This window comes from Caloenas nicobarica, chromosome 3 (genome assembly GCF_036013445.1).
Source record: "Caloenas nicobarica isolate bCalNic1 chromosome 3, bCalNic1.hap1, whole genome shotgun sequence".
NCBI classification, from domain to species: Eukaryota; Metazoa; Chordata; class Aves; order Columbiformes; family Columbidae; genus Caloenas; species Caloenas nicobarica.
In genome coordinates this window covers 101,611,239-101,629,629 of record NC_088247.1, presented here as the reverse complement: position 1 = coordinate 101,629,629, position 18,391 = coordinate 101,611,239, and the positions used below count along the sequence as shown (strand labels likewise).

Below are 18,391 nucleotides of genomic sequence, written 5' to 3'. Positions count from 1 at the left end.
ACTGGGCCCCGGCGGCGGCGGCGGCTGAAGGGGCCCGGGCCGGGGGCGGGCCGAGGGCCGGCGGCCGCCCCCTCCGGCCCCGCCGCTTAACGGGCCTCGCCGCGGGTCTTCCCTCAGGCCGAGGCCTCCGCGCGGCCGAGAGCGTCGGTGGAAGAAAGAGTTGCGAGCGCAGCGCGGAAAAGTTCGAGTGCTCGCTGGCAGTGTCCAGCTTGAGAAAATACAGGAGGCACACGCGTTTCTTTTAGTATCTGGGCTTTTATAGCAAGCGACGTTGCAGGAAAAAGTATGAACTGCGCAGGGACACACGAGTACGTGAAATTCAGCCTTTTGGGTCGGCTCAGAGAAAAAGGGGGAAACGGGCGGTGAAGAGCTGGTGTGGGGGTGGCAAATGGCAGCACTTGAGGAAAAAATGTTTTACAATGAGGATGGTAAATACTGAAGCAGGTTGCCCAGAGAGGTGGTAGATGCCCCGTCCCTGGAGACATTCCAGGCCAGGCCGGACGGGGCTCTGAGCAACCTGATCTGGTTGAAGATGTCCCTGCTCATTGCAGGGGTTGGACTAGATGGGCTTTGAAGGTCCCTTCCAACCCAAACCGTTCTACGGTTCTGTGAGGCTGGGGTAGGGGTGTCCCGTGCCATTTGACTGCCCATGCCAGCTGCCTGGTGCCGATGAGGCCCCTCCAAGAGTTTCCCTCTTGTTGGCAGGGTCATGGGGGAGTCACTTGGTGGGACAGACAGCTGCAAGGCAAATATGACATCATAGAACAGGCTGGAGTGGCAAACACCACTATCGTCACGGGCTTTTCGTCACAGGCGAAGGAAGAGCGTTGGCTGTTGATTTCACCCAGCTCCCCCATTCAAGCTTGCAGGGATCTGAAGGTTTAGGCTCAGCGTGCCGAGACCGAAGTCCCAGCAAGCAGACGATAGGGAAGCTTGGCATTGGGCATTTCAGAGATTTGGACAGCTGGGCCACGATGGATTACTGGAATTACTATATCAACAGCATCCTGGCAGACAGGAACGTAGAAGATGTGGCTATTGTGGGCCTCTTTGACAACAAGTGCGTGTGGGCGGCCAAGCCAGGAGGGATTCTTGCAGCCATCTCGCCTCAAGAAGTGGGCTTGATCACAGGCCAGGATCGGAAAACACTCCTGCTAACGGGAATCACTGTAGCTGGCAAAAAGTGCAGTGTGATTCGTGACAACCTGCTCGTGGATGAAGACAACGTGATGGATGTCAGAAGCAAGGGCAGTGACAGCAGATCCATCTGTATTGGCAAGACCATCCAAGCCCTGATCTTCCTCATGGGCAAGAAGGGAGTCCACGGAGGAGCCCTCAACCAAAAGGTCCACAATATCATTGTGGGCATGAATGTATGAAGCAAATAGTGCCAGAGAGACAGACATCTTTTGCCTGAGCACAGGGGCATGGTTGTTGCTATATCAGAGGAGGGAAATATACCTGATTTTGTTGCATATGTCTTTGCCTGCTTCTTTCGGGTGGTGGCGTGTTGGGCAGGCAGCAGTGCTGGGACACTGACAGGCTACCTGACCAGCTGTGGTGCAGAAGGGGATAACATCTACATTCCTCATTAGATGCTCAGTATTACTTGAGTGGTCTCCCTGCCCTCTTGTGTGGTCACTCCCTGTTACTCTCATTTTACTGACTGATTTTGGGGTGAAGGTCTCTGATAACATTAGCTTTGGGAAAGGGCAGGAGGGAAGGCAATCCCTTTGCCCTCTTGTTCACCACTTCACTGTTTAAATCTTGCCCTAATGCCAGTTTTGAGACCTTTCTCCTTCTACAAGTAGGCCACATCATAAAGATAAGCAGGACTTACTGTTTAGGTTGAATTTACCCCTGGAACAGGCCCAGTTTGTTCTGGAGATTAACTGCTGATCATCGGAGCCTTGTGTGGCTGCTGGACTGTGTGCAAGGCATGTGCAGAGGCAGATCTGCTTACCTTCCACATCATTTGCAACCCCTTCTTATGCTACTGTACTAAGTAAATTGGGTTTTTTACGAGGTAAGTTATTTGTCTTGAGTCTGTGGCACACTGTCTGGCCTTGAGATCATGAGTCCCTGTAAACCCCCGGAAGACACCCGGGAGGACATGGACTTGTGCCTAGTGCTGCAGGTTTCCTCCTCCATTCACCAGATTTCTTCCTCCATTCACCAGTACAGCCCTCCCTGCCTGCTCCTGCTTGTGACCCTAAACACCCAGTCTGAAATGGGGCAGAACTGGTGCACTTGAGGTGGGACTGATGCCAGGAAGACTCGAGGGTTATCTCCAGCAGGGCCGATCTCCTCATGTGCAGGCTTTCCTTGCTCCATCGCTCCTGGCAGCTGTGGCAGCTGCCTGGCAGCAAGCCCAAGTCCACCACACGCCATCCTGCTGCAGCACGGGCGGGCTGTGACCACTCACCCACGGTGACACACCCGATCCTCCATACCCTTGGGACCCCCGTGTTGCGCCAGGCAAATTGTAGGTGCTAAACTGCGTGGTCTGGTTTGACCAGACCTCCCGCACCACCTTCATATCGTTGACCCACCGAGCCAAAACTAATTACTCATGCTGGCTTTTATGACTCTGCCACAGACACAAGAGGAGAGCCAGCCTTGCTGAGCAGACTGAGAGCACTTGCATGCTCTTCGATAACTGTTAATCTTCTCATTTAACATGGAGTCAATATTTTGTAATTTAATTGAATGCACACAGACTTCTTTAATCTGCAACTGCACCCACAGGAGCAGAAAACACTATACGGGGAACCAGGCATCTAATGTATTAGCAAATGTTTGACAAAGCTGCAGTGACTGTCTAATCAGTAAACACTGTCTGATAAGCGGTGCTTACAAGCATGAATTGAAACAAATTAACTTAAGTACTAAAGGGATAAAAACACGAGTACACAAACTAGTTTTAGAATCTAACAATAAAAGCAATGCATCAAATGCAATAAATGAAAAAAAAATGCTGACCACAGGTTTTTTAAAAAGCATGGGCTTTCCTCATGAACATTGATGCTTATTTTCACAAGCTTGAGGCAAAAATGAGTAACTATCTCCTGTGATTTCTCAAGCACTGGTAGTATTCTCTGCTCTGCAAACCACAAGATGCAGAAAGCTTTTGCCCTCCAAACTTCAGTGTATGAGACATCAAAATGACAGGATTTGGAATGAAAATAAAAAATTTTGGGTGATTTACTGGTTGCTCCCTTCTTCTGGGTGCCAGAGAAAATAGGCCTGGAGCGTATATATACTTTACAAGCACGAGAATTTGGAGAAGTGTGGAACTATATAGTGCGATGGCATTGTGAGTAGCTACAGCTCCTCCCTAGCTATACATTATGGGCAGCACAGTGGTGTACAAAAGCAAATTATTTCAGTTTGAAGGATTTGTTAACTAAATTCAGAAATAACTCACCTTTGCTTATGATTACAGATTACTTTAGAGAAAAAAAAATTCTAAATCCAAGAAGGACCTTAAACTTTAACTCCCTAAATCTACCAGCCTGGAGCCTAAGGAGATTTTGTTCAGACCAGCCCTGAAAAGCAGCTGTTACATTCAGTCCTGACTCTTCTTGGAGACTGTGGCATGAAGGAGCTTAAAGAGGAACAACACAAAGCGGCAGCATCTGCATAATCTCTCCTCTCCTGCTGTGATACAAGGAATGCAAAATTAGAAATAGCTACAGAGCACACAGCTGTGGCTTAACATCTCAGTCCTACTATTGCAGCCTTTGAGAAAAACCTTCACCCAAACACCTCTCAAAAAGCTTCCAATAAATAGCTTGACCATCAGGTTTTTGTAATCCTCCATCCCAGGTGCATCTGTGCTTACTTAGGAGCCGACAACTCCTTCTGCTATAAAGCAATGTGGATAGAGCAATTCAGACAAAATACAGGTGCTGGTTTTGTTGCAATCCATAGTCTCTCATGTAACAGGACTGTGTTTGCTTGTAGCCAGAGTGGGCACAGTAAACCTGCACTCAGCAGGAAATTACTGTGTTTTCCATTGCTTTTGACTTCATCAAACCTCAAGACAGTTGTGCTGAAATTGTCCACAGCAGGTCTTTGCCTCAGGCTGCTTAAAATGTGTCTGATCAGATGGAGGATTTGCAGCATCAACCCCACAGCAAGCTCGGACTAGGCTCTCTCAATCCTGGAAGCAGGTGATGCTGGTTTATGTTGAAAAAGTATGGTGTCAGCTCAGAAGCACCCATGCGACAGATTTTCAAGTGGAACAAATTTTATGGAAAAAGTAATGACATATCCAGTTTCAGATGCGGTGGGCAACTGGAGATAATTCTAGAGGTGAAACTAGACTCTCTTGTAGCAGTGGCTCAATCAGAGATCTGAGAAAGGTGAACAACAAGGAAAGAGTTCAAGAATTTTACTTGTTTCAACTAAAAAAAGACAAGTGACTGGGGAACTTGTAAGTCTTCAGATATGTGCACGATGCTGGAGTTTGGAAAGTCATAAAATACTGTGCTGAGGGGGAGATTTGGATAGACGTTACAAAAATAATCCTGGTGACAAAGATAGCAAAATGCTGGCCTAGATTAGGTGACAGGGTGTTAGGATAGAGCTAAATGTGGATCTGGCTTGTCTCAGTGAAGGAATAGGGGTTAAATGCCCATACCAGGGATATGCCAGGTGTTTTTCCAGTGACTCTCTGGTAATTCAGCAAAAGGCAGGGATGAGGGGATGACACGGCCATGTATACAGTCATCCTATTCTGATTTCAGCAAGATATGATAAAAATTATATTACACCCCCACACATGCACAAAATTTAACCTTCTTCCAAATTTAGAACAAACAGTAAATTCAAAAGATTCCTTTGTAGAAAGGAGGGGAGGATAAAAGCTTTGCTGTTTCCTCTTATAATCTTCAAGGAAATCAGAGTTCAGTGAGTCATGCACTAGAAATGAGCTCAGTGAAATTCATGTATGGAAAAATCTCAGGCAAATAATTGGTGATGATAGAATTAAAAATAGAGTCATTAATGATAGATGCCTTTTAATGGAGGCAGAGTAATGAGACAAAGGGATCTTTTTTTTTTTTTTTTTTGGTGAGGCTTTTCCTACACAGAGAATCATAAATACATAAAAGCCAGGCAGGTTGGTGGGCTACTTCAGTCACTGTCCAGTCATGTAAGAAGATGAATTGAAAATTGTCTTTTTCCTCCGGTCAAATGCTTAACTTCAGGCTCTCTAAATTCACCAGGACATTATAGAAAGGGCTGTTCCAGGCAAATGTTCGCCCAGTATTAACTAATGCAGGCTCATGACATTACTAGTTCTCCCCATGTTCCGAAAATGTGATTCTCCAGGTGAATATAACATCAGTCAGGCAGCTTTAGGAGTTTGAATAGTCGGGGCAGAGCTGCATGTCATCTGGGAGAGCAGGTAAGGACCAAAGGAGGGGCTTTACTGGGGAGCAGTGCATTAATTCTGCAGCTATGGTTCAGCAGCCATCATGGGGGTGGTCAGCATCCATCAAGGACAGGAAAGTCCCCACCCTAATTCAGACAGAGCTGAAAAAGCAATCTGATGCTAGCTTAGTGTCCCAGGAAAGGAAGGAGCAAGGATTGCTTTACGGGCAGCAGAAAGAGGGGAAAACAGAAAGCATCAGGAGCCAAGTATGGATGGCATGCTGGAGCTGGGGTCCAAGGCAGCTCCTGGGGAGGGTCACTCCAGTCTGACAACCTCTGGCCCTCCGTGTTTGAATTTACACATCCTGTTTAAGCAGCTGTGATCTCTCCAGCGGAGGATGAGATTCAGAAAAAATGAAGTGGCCGTGGCTTATCCCCTTTCCTGCAGTGAAGCATCCTTAATGAACAATTTTAAGGCACAGCAAGAATCTCAGGGCAAAGTGTAATGTGTTTTTAGGGGTTTAAGAAAAAAAAAAACACCACCACACACATACAAAAACCACAAACCAACAACATAAGAACAATGTTCCTATGGCTTTATGTTTGAAACGCTTGCAAACAGGAGGCTCAGGATTCAACTGGGTAGAAAACACTGGTATATGGAGACACACATCACACTGCTGGGACCCAACATCCTGAAGGTGGGTCTGGCCAAACCAGGAGACCAGCCTAGGGGACGGCGGAAATCCCTGCAGGAGATGAGGCAGAACAACAATGCAGGCTGACAAGGCTGGAAATCTGATTTTTTCCCAGGAGATGGCACTAAAGGACAGTTGCCTTTCAGCCGGCACCGTGCAATGCAGTGGAAACTTTGCCGGAGGCCAAACTGTTCCTCAGGCAATTTGTGCTGCCATATTCTCAAGTCGCTCCTTGTTAAAAGAAGCCAAGCTTTATTCTTAACGTCTGTGCTTTTAGCAAGGGTGAGGGTATCGGTCTTTTACATCTCCATACAGTAGGTAAATATAAGCTTTCTGCTTATCATGGCAGGGTCCCACTCATGGCCTCAGAGAGTCACCCAGGCTGGAAGGACCTCAGGAGGTCTCTCCTCCAGCCTCCTGCTCACAGCAGGGTCAACATTGAGTTCGCACCAGGTTGTTCTCCACTTTGCCTCAGTCTTTAATAGTAAGACCAGTTGTTCTCTGGGTACCCAGCCCCCTGAGCTGGAAGACAATGACAGGGAGCAGGATGAAGCCCCCATAATCCAAGGGGAAAGTGCTACAGCACTTAGACACATACAAATCTATGGGGCTGGGTAGGATCCACCCAGGGTACTGAAGGAGCTGGTGGAGGCGCTCATCAAGCCTCTTTCCATCATTTGTCAGCAGTCCAGGCTAACTGGGGAGGTCCCAGTTGACTGGAGGTTGGCAAATGTGACCCCCATCTACAAGAAGGGGCGAAAGGAAGATCCAGGGAACTATAGGCCTGTCAGTCTAACCTCGGTGCCAGGGAAGGTCATGGAACAGATCATCCTGAGTGCTATCACGTGGTATGTACAGGACAACCAAGCAATCAGGCTCAGTCAGCATGGGTTTATGAAAGGCAGGTCCTGTCGACTAACCTCATCTCCTTTTATGACAAGGTGACCCATGAATGAGGGAAAGGCTGTGGATGTTGTGTACTTGGGGTTTAGTAAAGCCTTTGACACTGTTTCTCACAGCATTCTCCTGGAGAAACTGGCTGCTCATGGCTTGGACGGGCACACTGTTTGCTGGGTAAAGAACTGGCTGGATGGCCGGGCCCAAAGAGTTGTGGGGAACGGAGTCAAATCCACTTGGCGGCCGATCATGAGCAGTATTCCCCAGGGCTCAGTAGTGGAGACAGTTCTGTTTAATCTCTTTATCAGTGACCTGGATGAAGAGACGTTGAGTGCACCCTCAGTCAGTTTGTGGATGACACCAAGTTGGGTGGGAGTGTTGCTTTGCTGGAGGATGGGAAGGCCATGCAGAGGGATCTGGACCGGCTGGATTGCTGGGCTGAGGCCAATTGTATGAGGTTCAACAAGCCCAAGTGCCGGGTCCTGCATTTGGGTCACAACGACCCCAGGCAGTGCCACAGGCTCAGGGAAGAGTGGCTGGAAAGCTGCCTGGCAGAGAGGGATCTGGGGGTGTTGATTGACAGCAGCTGAACATGAGCCAGCAGTGTGCCCAGGTGGCCAAAAAGGCCAACAGCATCCTGGCTCGTATCAGGAATGGTGTGGCCAGCAGGACCAGGGCAGTGATCGTCCCCCTGTACTCAGCACTGGGGAGGTCCCACCTCGAATCCTGTGTTCAGTTTTGGGCCTCTCACTACAGGAAAGACACTGAGGTGCTGGAGAGAGTTCAGAGAAGGGCAACGAAGCTGGTGAGGGGTCTGGAGCACAAGTCTGATGAGGAGCGGTGAGGGAACTGGGGCTGTTCAGCCTGGAGAAAAGGAGGCTGAGGGGAGACCTGATCGCTGTCTGCAACTGCCTGAAAGGAGGTTGTAGCGTGGAGGGGGTTGGGCTCTTCTCCCATGTAGCAAGTGATAGGACAAGAGAAAATGGCCTCAAGTTGCACAGGGGGAGGTTTAGATCGGATATTAGGAAAAATTTATTCACTGAAAGGGCTGCAAGACATTGGGACAGGCTGCCCAGGGAAGTGGTTGAGTCACCATCCCTGAGGGTATTTAAAAGATGTGTAGATGAGGTGCTTAGGGACATGGTTTAGTGGTGGACTTGGCAGAGTGAGGTTAATGGTTTGATTTAATGATCTTAAAGCTTCTTTCCAACCTTAACAATTCTATGATTCTATGATTGTACAGTCATGCCTTGAGAGCCTCCAGGGTCAGACACTCCCCAGCCTCCTGAAGTAACTTTTCTCATGCTTAATTTTCATATTAGTGGGTTTTTCCCCCTTGTATCTGGCTGGAAATTCCCCACTTTCAATTTATGACCATGGCCTCTTGCCATCTGGCTGCAGAGCTCAGTAAAGAGCCTGGCTCCATCTCATTGGCAACTCCTTCTTAGGTATTGAAAAGCTGCTGTCAGGCCCCTCCTAAGTGTTCCCTCCTAGAGCTGAACAAGCCCAGAGCCCTGAGCAGATCCTCGTAGGCGACACAGGATTCAGGAAGGAGCATCACCCCCTCTGAGCTCAGGCTAGACTTCACCCCAAAACAGGCCTGGTAGCCTGATACTACTTCCTACAAGGAGAAGGGGAGAATTTTATTCCTTTACTTCTTTTAATTTAATGATCTCCATTAATCTACAAGCTCTTTAGGCTCTCTACTGCTCCTTGAAGAAAAAGGATTTCCAAAGTGCACTCTGCACAGGTAGCTGCAGCAACTTGGTACGCATTTTAGGACCAGTTTTGTCTCAGAAGAGGCCAGTGCTTAGCTAACAAGGGATTTGGGATACAGAAAAAGAGCAAACTGGTTTTACAGCAAGCCAAGACAAAGCCTGCCTCCTTCCCAGTCTTACAGACAGGCAGAGGACAGAAAGGTCGTTCATCCCTGAAGTGAACCTTGGCCTGGGACTGGCAAAGCCCTGAAGTGACGTGGTGTGGTGCAGCTCTCCTCAGTTCCAGCACTTCAAAAGCAAGCTGTGCCAGAGTGCTTCCTTGCTGCTAATGTTGCAGGACAAAGGACAATAGCTGCGAGTCCTCTGCCATTTCCTCAGAGCTTACAGTAAGCCAGAGCGGTAATTAAATGCTCTGGCAAAAACAGCAGAAATAAGCTTTATTCTGCTCCGTGACTCATTGAGCAGGCAATAGGAATAGCCAGGGATTTAATTCAGAAGTGACTTGCCAGGCTGCCAGGTTAGTGGGGTTCATTCCTGAGACAAGCTTGGACGAGTTGACTATTTCTTGCCACTCTTGCATGTGTTCAGCTTCCCACACTTATGTATCGTGCTGTTTGCTATAAAACACGGTGAAAGGTGGGTAGAAATCTGAAGGGAACCTGATAGCACAGTAGCACACCACTGAAAACAGAAACCTGCGAGGCGAGGCGGTGGGTAGGGGTGCCAGGCAGGTGCCTGAAGGGAGGAATGCACTTCATCCAGCAGTAATATCCACCACATCCCACCTCTGTCAACAAGAGGGTCAAATCTCCATTGTATTCCTAAAAGGAACTTGGAAACAAGCTGCAGACAAGACTGTTTTAATAAAAGAGCCTGCCTGCATCCATGGCTTGAGCCTGCTGGGGTGGCTCCTCCAAGGCCGGTCTCTCCACAAGCACATAAAGCCCGTGCAGAAGCCGAGAGTTCAGCCTGGAGTGATCTCCTGGCTTGTCACACCATCAGGGCTGCCCCGGAGAGCCCAGGCTCCTTACCGTCACTGACATCTCCCTCTCCTCGGAGTCACCTGCAGAATTCCAGCACAACAGCTCTTCTTCAGATGGAGGTTGCCATTTCCTGTGGTCTGAGCAGGATGACCCCCCACCCCATACTGAGTGAGTCAGGGAATATTTCCTCTTGTCTCTCATGCCACCAAGACGTTGCACCATCTGCCCTGTCCTACTTGTTTGCATCGTAGACCTGGCGCAGCAGGGATGCTGCCATGATATTGGATATTAGGAAAAATTCCTTCACAGAAGCAGTTGTCAAGCACTGGAACAGGCTGCCCAGGGCAGTGGTGGAGTCACCATCCCTGGAGGTGTTTAAAAAATGTGTTGATGAGACTCTTAGGACATGGTTTAGTGCCAGAGTTAGGTTATGGTTGGACTCGATCTTGATCTTAAGGGTCTCTTCCAACCAAAATGATTCCATGATTGACAGAAACAACAGCCCTCTGCCATCCAGCCTACTGAAAAATGAACCTCACCCCCTCCAGATTCAGATTTTCTAGATGCTGCTGGGCTAGTGAAGAGAGTAGCAAACCCTCGGGCCAAGGTTTGGCCTCACAAATTCACTCCACCAGCTGAAGAGTGAATTACTGCTCAAGAAGCACTGATCAGCAGCACAAATTGGTAGCCTCAGTGAGAACCGTCAGTTCATTTTGAGGAAAGAAAATAGGCTGGCATGAATCACCAGGTGTTTTATAGAAACACCAGAGGTTACTTGATTACTTTTCCTTCTCTTTCCTCCTTCTTTCTTTGTTTTTGGTCTGTTTTAGAAACACTGTTCTGCAGAAGCTGACTCACCAATATACATCAAGCTTTTCTTTTCTCAGGCTCACACAGACACACTATTTACGTATCATTCTTGTTCTCTATGGATGGCAACTAGGTTATTCCCTTAAAGTTGCACCAGGCGAGCAGAGACCATAGGTCAGCAGGCGAAAGTCAGTGGTAACCACTGTGCTGAGCGGTTCATGAGTTAAAAGTTCATGTTTGCTTTTGTGGAAAGTCTCTGCACTGAATGGGTTGGACCCTGGATGTTGCAATGAGGGAGCAACCTTGCTATTCAGAAGACACATGAACAAATAGATGGACACTCATTTCACACAGAAAAATGGAGACACAAATTCCCCCTGCATTGCTTTAGTCATAAAAAACCCCAACAAACCAACCTAATGATTCGTGCACTGTAAAACAGAGAGGTGTAACAAAATTTGAAGTTAATCCCAAAATGCACAGGCTGGTGTGGCATATGGGTGTCAGGGCAGCCCTGTTTTTCCTGCAAAAGACACAGCAGTGATTGATATCCTCTGGCATGCTGGCAGGACAGATCAGGGGGACAAATCCAACCCCACAAGGAAGCTGAAGGAAACAACTAAAGGCATGAAATCAATGAGTGAAATCCCTTTGTGGCCATTCCTGCCCCAACTCATGCAACCTCGGATCCTCTGCAGCCTCATCTCCAGATCTTGCCTTTCCCGAGCATTCCCACGGGGTCTGGGCTACAACCGTGTCCTTCTGGGCGAGGGCTGAGGCCACGGGCAGAACAACGCGGGGAAGTTTACACGGCAGCTTCCCCTCACTGCCCGGGCCACCGCTGAGCGACGCCTCCTTTCTGCGCTTACGCTTGTAGGGAAACACACCACATGGATCACATTACTTTTATTTACAGTCCCGTTAGAAAAGAGCATTAAAAAAAACCCATCCATCTTTGTTTCCTTGCTACATTTAAAAGAAAGTAAGTGTGGTTTGCTAAGACATGCAAACCCCTTGGTTCCAAAAAGGAAAAAAAAAAAAAAAAGCACAAATGAACAGCATTTTTTTTTCCAGATAAGTAAATTCCTTGATTACAAAAACACTTTCAAAACTAGAAAGATCTATAATACAGATAAAATGCTAGCAGGGAAATAACTGACTGATACCACGAAAGACTGATAGAAAAAAAAAAAACACAACAACAAACCACAAAACCAGCAGAATGTTGAAGGCCCATAAAACTCCTTGTTCCTGTGTCATCAATCCAAGATTTCTATCCCTGGAGGTGTGACACGGAAGCTGCTCCATCCGCACCATTGAGCTGGGCCATCTGATCTTGATATTCTCTAACTACGACTTCCACCTACAGAAATGAAGATGGAGCTGGCAGGGTATTTGGCCCCATTCTTATACAAAAACAGTCATATGTTCTTATACCAAATGCTGTATGTAGAGGTTTTTTTCAGATGCAGCTTTACTTTTCCAGTGAATGCCACAGAACTGGGTTTTCTTACAGCCCCACCTTCCAAAATCAGGTATGTCTGATATAAAGACCGTTCTCAGTAAAAAAAATATATGCAGGTTTCACAGCAGCAGAGAAAAAGTTTAAAATCCTAATCACAGTGAACCTTTGGTTGGGCTCGACGATCCTGAGGGTCTCTTCCAACTGAAATGATTCTATGATTTAATGCTTCAAAATCAGAAGACAAACACACCTCATTTTTTTTTCTGGATTTTTACATCAGTTTTAAGATTTAAAGGCCCTTGATTTCTAGTGTTTGAGATGAACAACCACGATGCAGCCAAGTTCACTATATCTCAGACCACAGTCCACTTATATCTGAGTATATTTTTAAGTATAATCGTAATCTTAACCCTCTTTTCCTGATCCCTCGTTATCTATTTCCTCCACTGCTTTGACAATTCCTCTCCGTAGCCAGACTCCGATCTCCACCTCCCCAGCTGCACCCAAATCCTCTGCTTCCCTTCATTCTTCTCTCCCTCATCTACTTGCTTTTCCATCCATCCTTGGCTCCCTTCCACACATAGCCCAAAGCTGTAGAAAACCAGCTCATGTCCGAGAATCAACTTCAGCTCAATTAGTGGAAGATTATTTCCTCATCCTTGCATTTCTCCAACCCGATCTGATTTTTATAAAGTGCTGGAAGGTTTTTTTTTCTTTCGCAGAGAAGAGCACTCGGTCGGGGGGAAGGGGCTGGTTGTCCAAGAGGTTTCTCAGGTGCGGGTCTCGGGTTTAAGGCGAAGAAAGCAGCGATGGGCTCGTGTCCACCCCGGCGGGGCGCGTGGGGCTGCGCTAGCGGATGGCGGATGCCACCTGAGCTGCCACCCCAAAGGGAGCGGAATAGGCCGTCGCCAACCCCTGCAGGCCGACCACCAAGTAGTGGCATCCCTTCTGCAGAGCTTTGCCAACATTCTGCGGAGAGAGACGGGGAGAAGGGGATACATTAAAAAAAATTAAAAGGACAGGTGAAAGAAAACACCTTCACATAAAGTTGCTCCAACAGCCTCTTTAACTCACAATGTCACCCACCCAGAAAACGAACTTCTTCCACAGCTAATGAGGGCTTGGGCATGGAACGACATTTTACCATCTATTTTTATATCGAAATACACACCCACAGGGTATAGTTAAACCGAACGGATGCAGCCTCTGCAGGAAGCCAGGCTTTTACGTGGGCTTCTATTCAAGAGTAAAATTAGTTTAAATTCACACCTAGTTTGTAGAGGTACATGTTTCTTCTGAGTATGTTGGTAACTTTTAAAAGCACATAAGCTATTTAAACTAGTGCTGAACAAAAAGATAGTAAATCACTAAGAATATTTCTATGGAAATTTCATGGCCTCTTGTCAAAACAAGATTTTTTTGGTCAAAATAAGAATGTTTTGAGCCACTTTCATGTCCGTACACGTTTAAAAACTCATCTGTCTACTGCATTAGAGATAACTTGCAACAGGTTATTTAAACAAAAAATCCTTAACCTAATTTTAATTTCACTCTTGATAGTTTTTGCTCATATGGCTGGTCATGACTGGAGAATTAATACAATGTGGTCAGTTTGGGACAAACACCAGAATTAATAGTTAGCAACACACTGTGGTTGTGTGGCACTAGATCAAAACCATATTTTGTACTACAGAAAACACTGAAACAGAGGACACACTTTTAAATCAGTGAAATCCAGTCAATATCTATTATATTCCTAGGATCTCTTAAACTTGGCTTACAGTGATACTGGCACATGAAAATCTTCAGCTGTCATGATGCCACTACATAGCCGAATTTTGCTGTATTTACTCCTATGGAAACTTACTTGAAGGGAGTTCAGATGGCAAAATAAAAAGGCAGCTTGAACCCAGCGTTAGAGCCTGAGGACAAAGGAGGAGATGCAGGGCCTTCCCTTTCTTTTCCTTCCCTTCCCTTATCTGCACCCTACACAACTTACCTACCCCGACCCCACCAACGCTTCCACGAGTTGGTCTTTACTGCCAAAGCTAAACTGGCAAACGTTCCCCACAGGGATGTTGTCTGACCGGTACAAAAGGGAATATCCCCGTGCTCTAAACGGCATCATAAGCGCCCTTATACCACCAGCACGTATAGCGATAGCACATCAGCAAATCTATGAACTGCTGTGACACAACCGCGCTCACCAAACTGCTCTGTATGAATCATGCCTACGCTGGAAGCTCTTTGGACTCGAGACTGCTTCATACTATGTGTTTTTTGTGACTTGGAAATCACAGTGTTGGAAACTCGAAGTATCAAATCCATCACGAAATAACGAAACATTCCGTTCACCCCTTCATGAAACAGTAGCATTTGTGAGGCAGCTCATGACTGTGCTGTCATCTGTAAACTCTGTGAATTTCAAAGTAACTTTGCCAACGCAACTGGCGTTTTCTGCAAGTCAGACATAGCAGGCATATCTGTAGCAAAATCATCATTTTTTAAAAGAATGCAGTAGAAAGCCAGGTCTTGTACTGATATCTGTAATCTCCCCGGCAGGAAAAGATTCCAGGCACCAAACAGGTTTTTCCTGCTAACACAGAAACTATTCTCTGCTACAAGACATACCTGAGCTGCATTTAAGTGACATGAACAAGAGAAAAATAACCGAATTATTCCAAATAGCACTTTTGTAATCAACAGCACCTACCCTTGAGGGAGAAAAAAAAAATAAACCACCAGACTGCAGGACTCGTGACTTTCCACACAGGAAAGGAAAAGAACAATTTTGATCCAAAATGGTAGTTACACAATAAAGAACACGTTGCATTTTTTTTTTCTTTAACTCACAGCACTGATTTTTCGGGGAACATCTAGAAGGCAAAGTGGCAAATTACTGCACGGGAGGGATGGTATTAGGTTTTCTTTCAGTCACTTAAGCAGAAGGAAAAAAAAAAAAAAAAAAAAAGGCAGGCCAATTAACTAGAAGTTTTTAAGGAATGGTGTCAAAACAATGACGCCGAGGGACATTCAGAACAAAGACAGACAAAGCCCCCGTCACATGGATCAGCTTAGCGTCATTTTCACTCCGAAACGGCAGATTTTCGACCCTCTGATGTAGGCGAGGGTCGGTGACGATCGTGCCTTCCCCAGCGGGACCCGGCAATGGCAAGAGCGAGCGGGCGGGCTGAGCGCTGCCGCCTGAAGCGCCCGAAGGACACGGGGGGCTCCCGAGAGCCCCTCGGAGAGGCCGGTGCCGAGACCCCGCCGCCCGCCCTCCCCGCCCCGCGGGTCCCCGGTCCGGGAGCGCCCTGCCCTCACCTTGCCGTACTTCTTGAGCCGCTTCCCGTAGGGCCGCTTGCTGGGGGCCCGCGGCGGGCGCAGGGGCTCGTAGGAGCCGGGCAGGAGGGCGAAGCGAACCTTCCTGGAGGCAGCGCCCTCCTCCCCCAGCGCCGCCGGCCGCGGGGCCCCCGCGCTGCCCCCCGCTGCCGCCGCTGCCGCCGCCTCCTCCTCCTGCTCGCCGGGCAGGATGGAGACCTGGTCGTCGGCGGGCCCGCGGCGGGAGTACCTGCCCCTCACCTTGGCTCCCAGCCGCGCACCCACCGTCATGCTGCCGCGGGGCGCCGGCCCGTCTGCGCGGACCTCCGGCCGCCTCCGCCGAGACACAGGTGTGGCCGGAGGCGGCCACTGCCCCCTCCCCGGGGCGGGACGGCGGCGGGAAGAGGCGCCCCGGTCCCCGCCGTCCTGCGGGTTGTGCCCGCGGAAACCGGCCCCAGGCGGCCGGGCGACGGCTGGCGGGACCGCGGCGCTGGGCACCGGCAGCCCCGGCCCCGCCGCGGCTCTGGTGCGGAAAACCGCGTCCCGCTTTGCTGGGGAGTTGCGGGGGGGAGCCCGGGACGTGCCCCGCCTTAGCTCGGGGGAGGGGAAACCCGCCCTGTCGCCGGCGGTGGGACAGGGGGACGCAGCCCCCGCGCTGCGCCCGGGCCGCTTCGGCCTCCGCGGCGTGACCGCAGCGAAACCCTGCGACGGCTCCTTCCCTGGCATCCACGCACCGCTCCGTGCCAGCAGCGCGTTTGCGAGATCACGCTGTTTTCCCGTCCGAAAAAAAAAGGCCAAACGCCCTGGTGATCGCTGTATGAAAGGTGTTCCTACCTACAGCCTCGGGTGAACAGCATCTCCGACGGTCGGGGGGGCTCCGTTTTGCTGTCCCGGGCCAAGGGGAAAGTAGCGGAGCCCTCATTTAAAGACGAAGTTTTTGCCCAGAGGCAGGGGTGGCTGACAGCTCTCTGCCTCTGCAGCTGCGCGGGCTGCAGTTCAACAGCTGCACGTCCTAAGCAGTGTTCGTGTAGCTGGGGTAAATCACAAAACACACAATTCTACAGGGAGGATTCACAGAATCACAGAATGTTAGGGATTGGAAGGGACCTCGAAAGATCATCTAGTCCAATCCCCCTGCCAGAGCAGGAACACCTAGGTGAGGTTACACAGGAAGGTGTCCAGGCGGGTTTTGAATGTCTCCAGAGAAGGAGACTCCACAACCCCCCTGGGCAGCCTATTCCAGTGCTCTGGCACCCTCACTGAGAAGAAGTTTCTTCTCAAATTTAAGTGGAACCTCTTGTGTTCCAGCTTGAACCCATTACCCCTTGTCTTACTGTTGGTTGTCACTGAGAAGAGCCTGGCTCCATCCTCGTGACACCCACCCTTTATATATTTATAAACATTGATGAGGTCACCCCTCAGTCTCTTCTTCTCCAAGCTAAAGAGACCCAGCTCCCTCAGCCTTTCCTCATAAGGGAGATGCTCCACTCCCTTCATCATCTTTGTGGCCCTGCGCTGGACTCTCTCCAGCAGTTCCCTGTCCTTCTTGAACTGAGGGGCCCAGAACTGGACACAATATTCCAGATGAGGTCTCACCAGGGCAGAGTAGAGGGGAAGGAGAACCTTTCTCGACCTACTAACCACCCCCCTTCTTATACACCCCAGGATGCCATTGGCCTTCCTGGCCACAAGGGCCCAGTGCTGGCTCATGGTCATCCTGCTGTCCACCAGGACCCCCAGGTCCCTTTCCCCTACACTGCTCTCTAATAGGTCATTCCCCAACCTGTACTGGAACCTGGGGTTGTTCCTGCCCAGATGCAAGACTCTACATTTTCCCTTGTTATATTTCATTAAATTTTTCCCCGCCCAACTCTCTAGCCTGTCCAGATTGGTGTCATCAGCAAACTTGCTGATAGTACACTCAATTCCCTCATCCAAGTCATTGATGAATATATTGAACAGTATTGGTCCCAGGATTGATGTAGTTTATTAATCCAGTTGGTGTATTTATCAGCATTTGATGCATGTACAAATATTTCACGTGAGCAGATGCAATAAAGGGACAGATTGAGCCTTTACTGTGGTATTTTCTCACCAGGGAACAAAGCCTTGAAGCTGAGTCTCCCCGAGATGTGCCCATAATGTTCAGCAGGTAAATCCTGCACCCAGCATAGTTCTGTGTCACGGGGATGTTGTTTCACCATCGTCACAGCTCTAGCAAGAAAGCTCTGTCACAGAGAGCTTGGCCAGTCCTCTGAAGGGTGGAAGGTGTGAGCCAAGTCTCAGGTCTGTTGCTACCAGAAAAGGGCTCTGTCTCTTCCCCTATTTTATACTAAAGGCGTCACCACTCCTGCTAGCATCATCAGGGTTTTAATTTAAATCTCCAGAAGGCTGAGGTGAAGACCTGACACCAGGACAGGGTTTCATGCTCCTACATCCTGGAGGTGCAGCGATGTCCTAAACACTGCAGAGATGGTAGAACAGTGTAGCACCATAGGTCCTCTCCTAAATACGTATTTTTATGACAATCACAAGGTAGGTCGCCAGAAAGAGCAAGGTGTGCGAGTTAAATTTTGCATGATCTTGCGTATAGCTGTAGATTTTCATGTGCTACTTCCTTCGATAGTTTGACGGATGAAGTAATCACCTGATGCTAAGGAGCAGCATAAAAAAATAAAATACCAATAATGTGCAAGTAGCTGTTGAATGGTATCTTTCATCTTGTTAACCTCAAGCCACCTTGAAGAAAAAAAAAATGGCATTAAATATTTTTCTGGGGTTTTGAAAAGTGTTTGTGTCTAGGTTTTCTACTTACAGATCCATTACTAAAGGTATACTTTGCCCCTAAATGAGAAGTGCAAGGACAGTGAAAGATAATGTCTTCTCAGGAGGAGCAGGCCTTTCCCCACACATAGGGTTTGTACCTGAGTTTATTTTCCAGAGTTCAGCTATCAAAACCCCAGAGAATACCTCTCTTCATGGAGATTTACATGTTTGAGTGGCCAGCAGGCGAACCACTGATATCGAGAGGCCTGAGGTACGTCTTAGGTGTATGACCCTGGGTATCAAAAGTCTCATGTCTAACAGCTCATGGAATTCCAGCATTGTCATAACTACATG

General features: G+C 48.5%; 2 protein-coding genes across 3 annotated transcripts; one reads left to right on the top strand and one right to left on the bottom strand.

Annotated features, from left to right (window-relative positions):
• Position 1: 1 nt before the first annotated feature.
• PFN3 (profilin 3) lies at positions 2-1,456 on the top strand. Of its 2 annotated transcripts, none has more exons than XM_065630446.1 (2): positions 2-308; positions 814-1,456. In XM_065630446.1, exon 2 carries the CDS (start codon positions 975-977, stop codon positions 1,377-1,379), a length of 405 nt encoding a protein of 134 aa, XP_065486518.1. In that variant the 5' UTR covers positions 2-308; positions 814-974; the 3' UTR covers positions 1,380-1,456. The 2 variants fall into 2 exon arrangements, with proteins under 2 accessions (XP_065486518.1, XP_065486517.1); XM_065630445.1 differs by having other exon boundaries at positions 706-1,456.
• A 9,927-nt stretch (positions 1,457-11,383) lies between these two features.
• C3H1orf115 (chromosome 3 C1orf115 homolog) lies at positions 11,384-15,869 on the bottom strand. The gene is made up of 2 exons (XM_065632114.1): positions 15,275-15,869; positions 11,384-12,919 (listed from the first exon to the last, which is right to left on the bottom strand). The coding sequence occupies exons 1-2, from the start codon at positions 15,560-15,562 to the stop codon at positions 12,800-12,802; spliced, it is 408 nt and encodes a 135-aa protein (XP_065488186.1). The 5' UTR covers positions 15,563-15,869; the 3' UTR covers positions 11,384-12,799.
• Positions 15,870-18,391: the final 2,522 nt, after the last annotated feature.

Excerpts from the sequence above, each read along its gene's own strand:
- PFN3 (XM_065630446.1), top strand. The coding sequence starts at position 975 with ATGGATTACTGGAATTACTATATCAACAGCATCCTGGCAGACAGGAAC.
- C3H1orf115 (XM_065632114.1), bottom strand. The coding sequence starts at position 15,562 with ATGACGGTGGGTGCGCGGCTGGGAGCCAAGGTGAGGGGCAGGTACTCC. Across the intron at positions 12,920-15,274 it reads GGCTCAAGAAGTACGGCAAG|AATGTTGGCAAAGCTCTGCA; the intron begins GTGAGGGCAGGG and ends CTCTCTCCGCAG.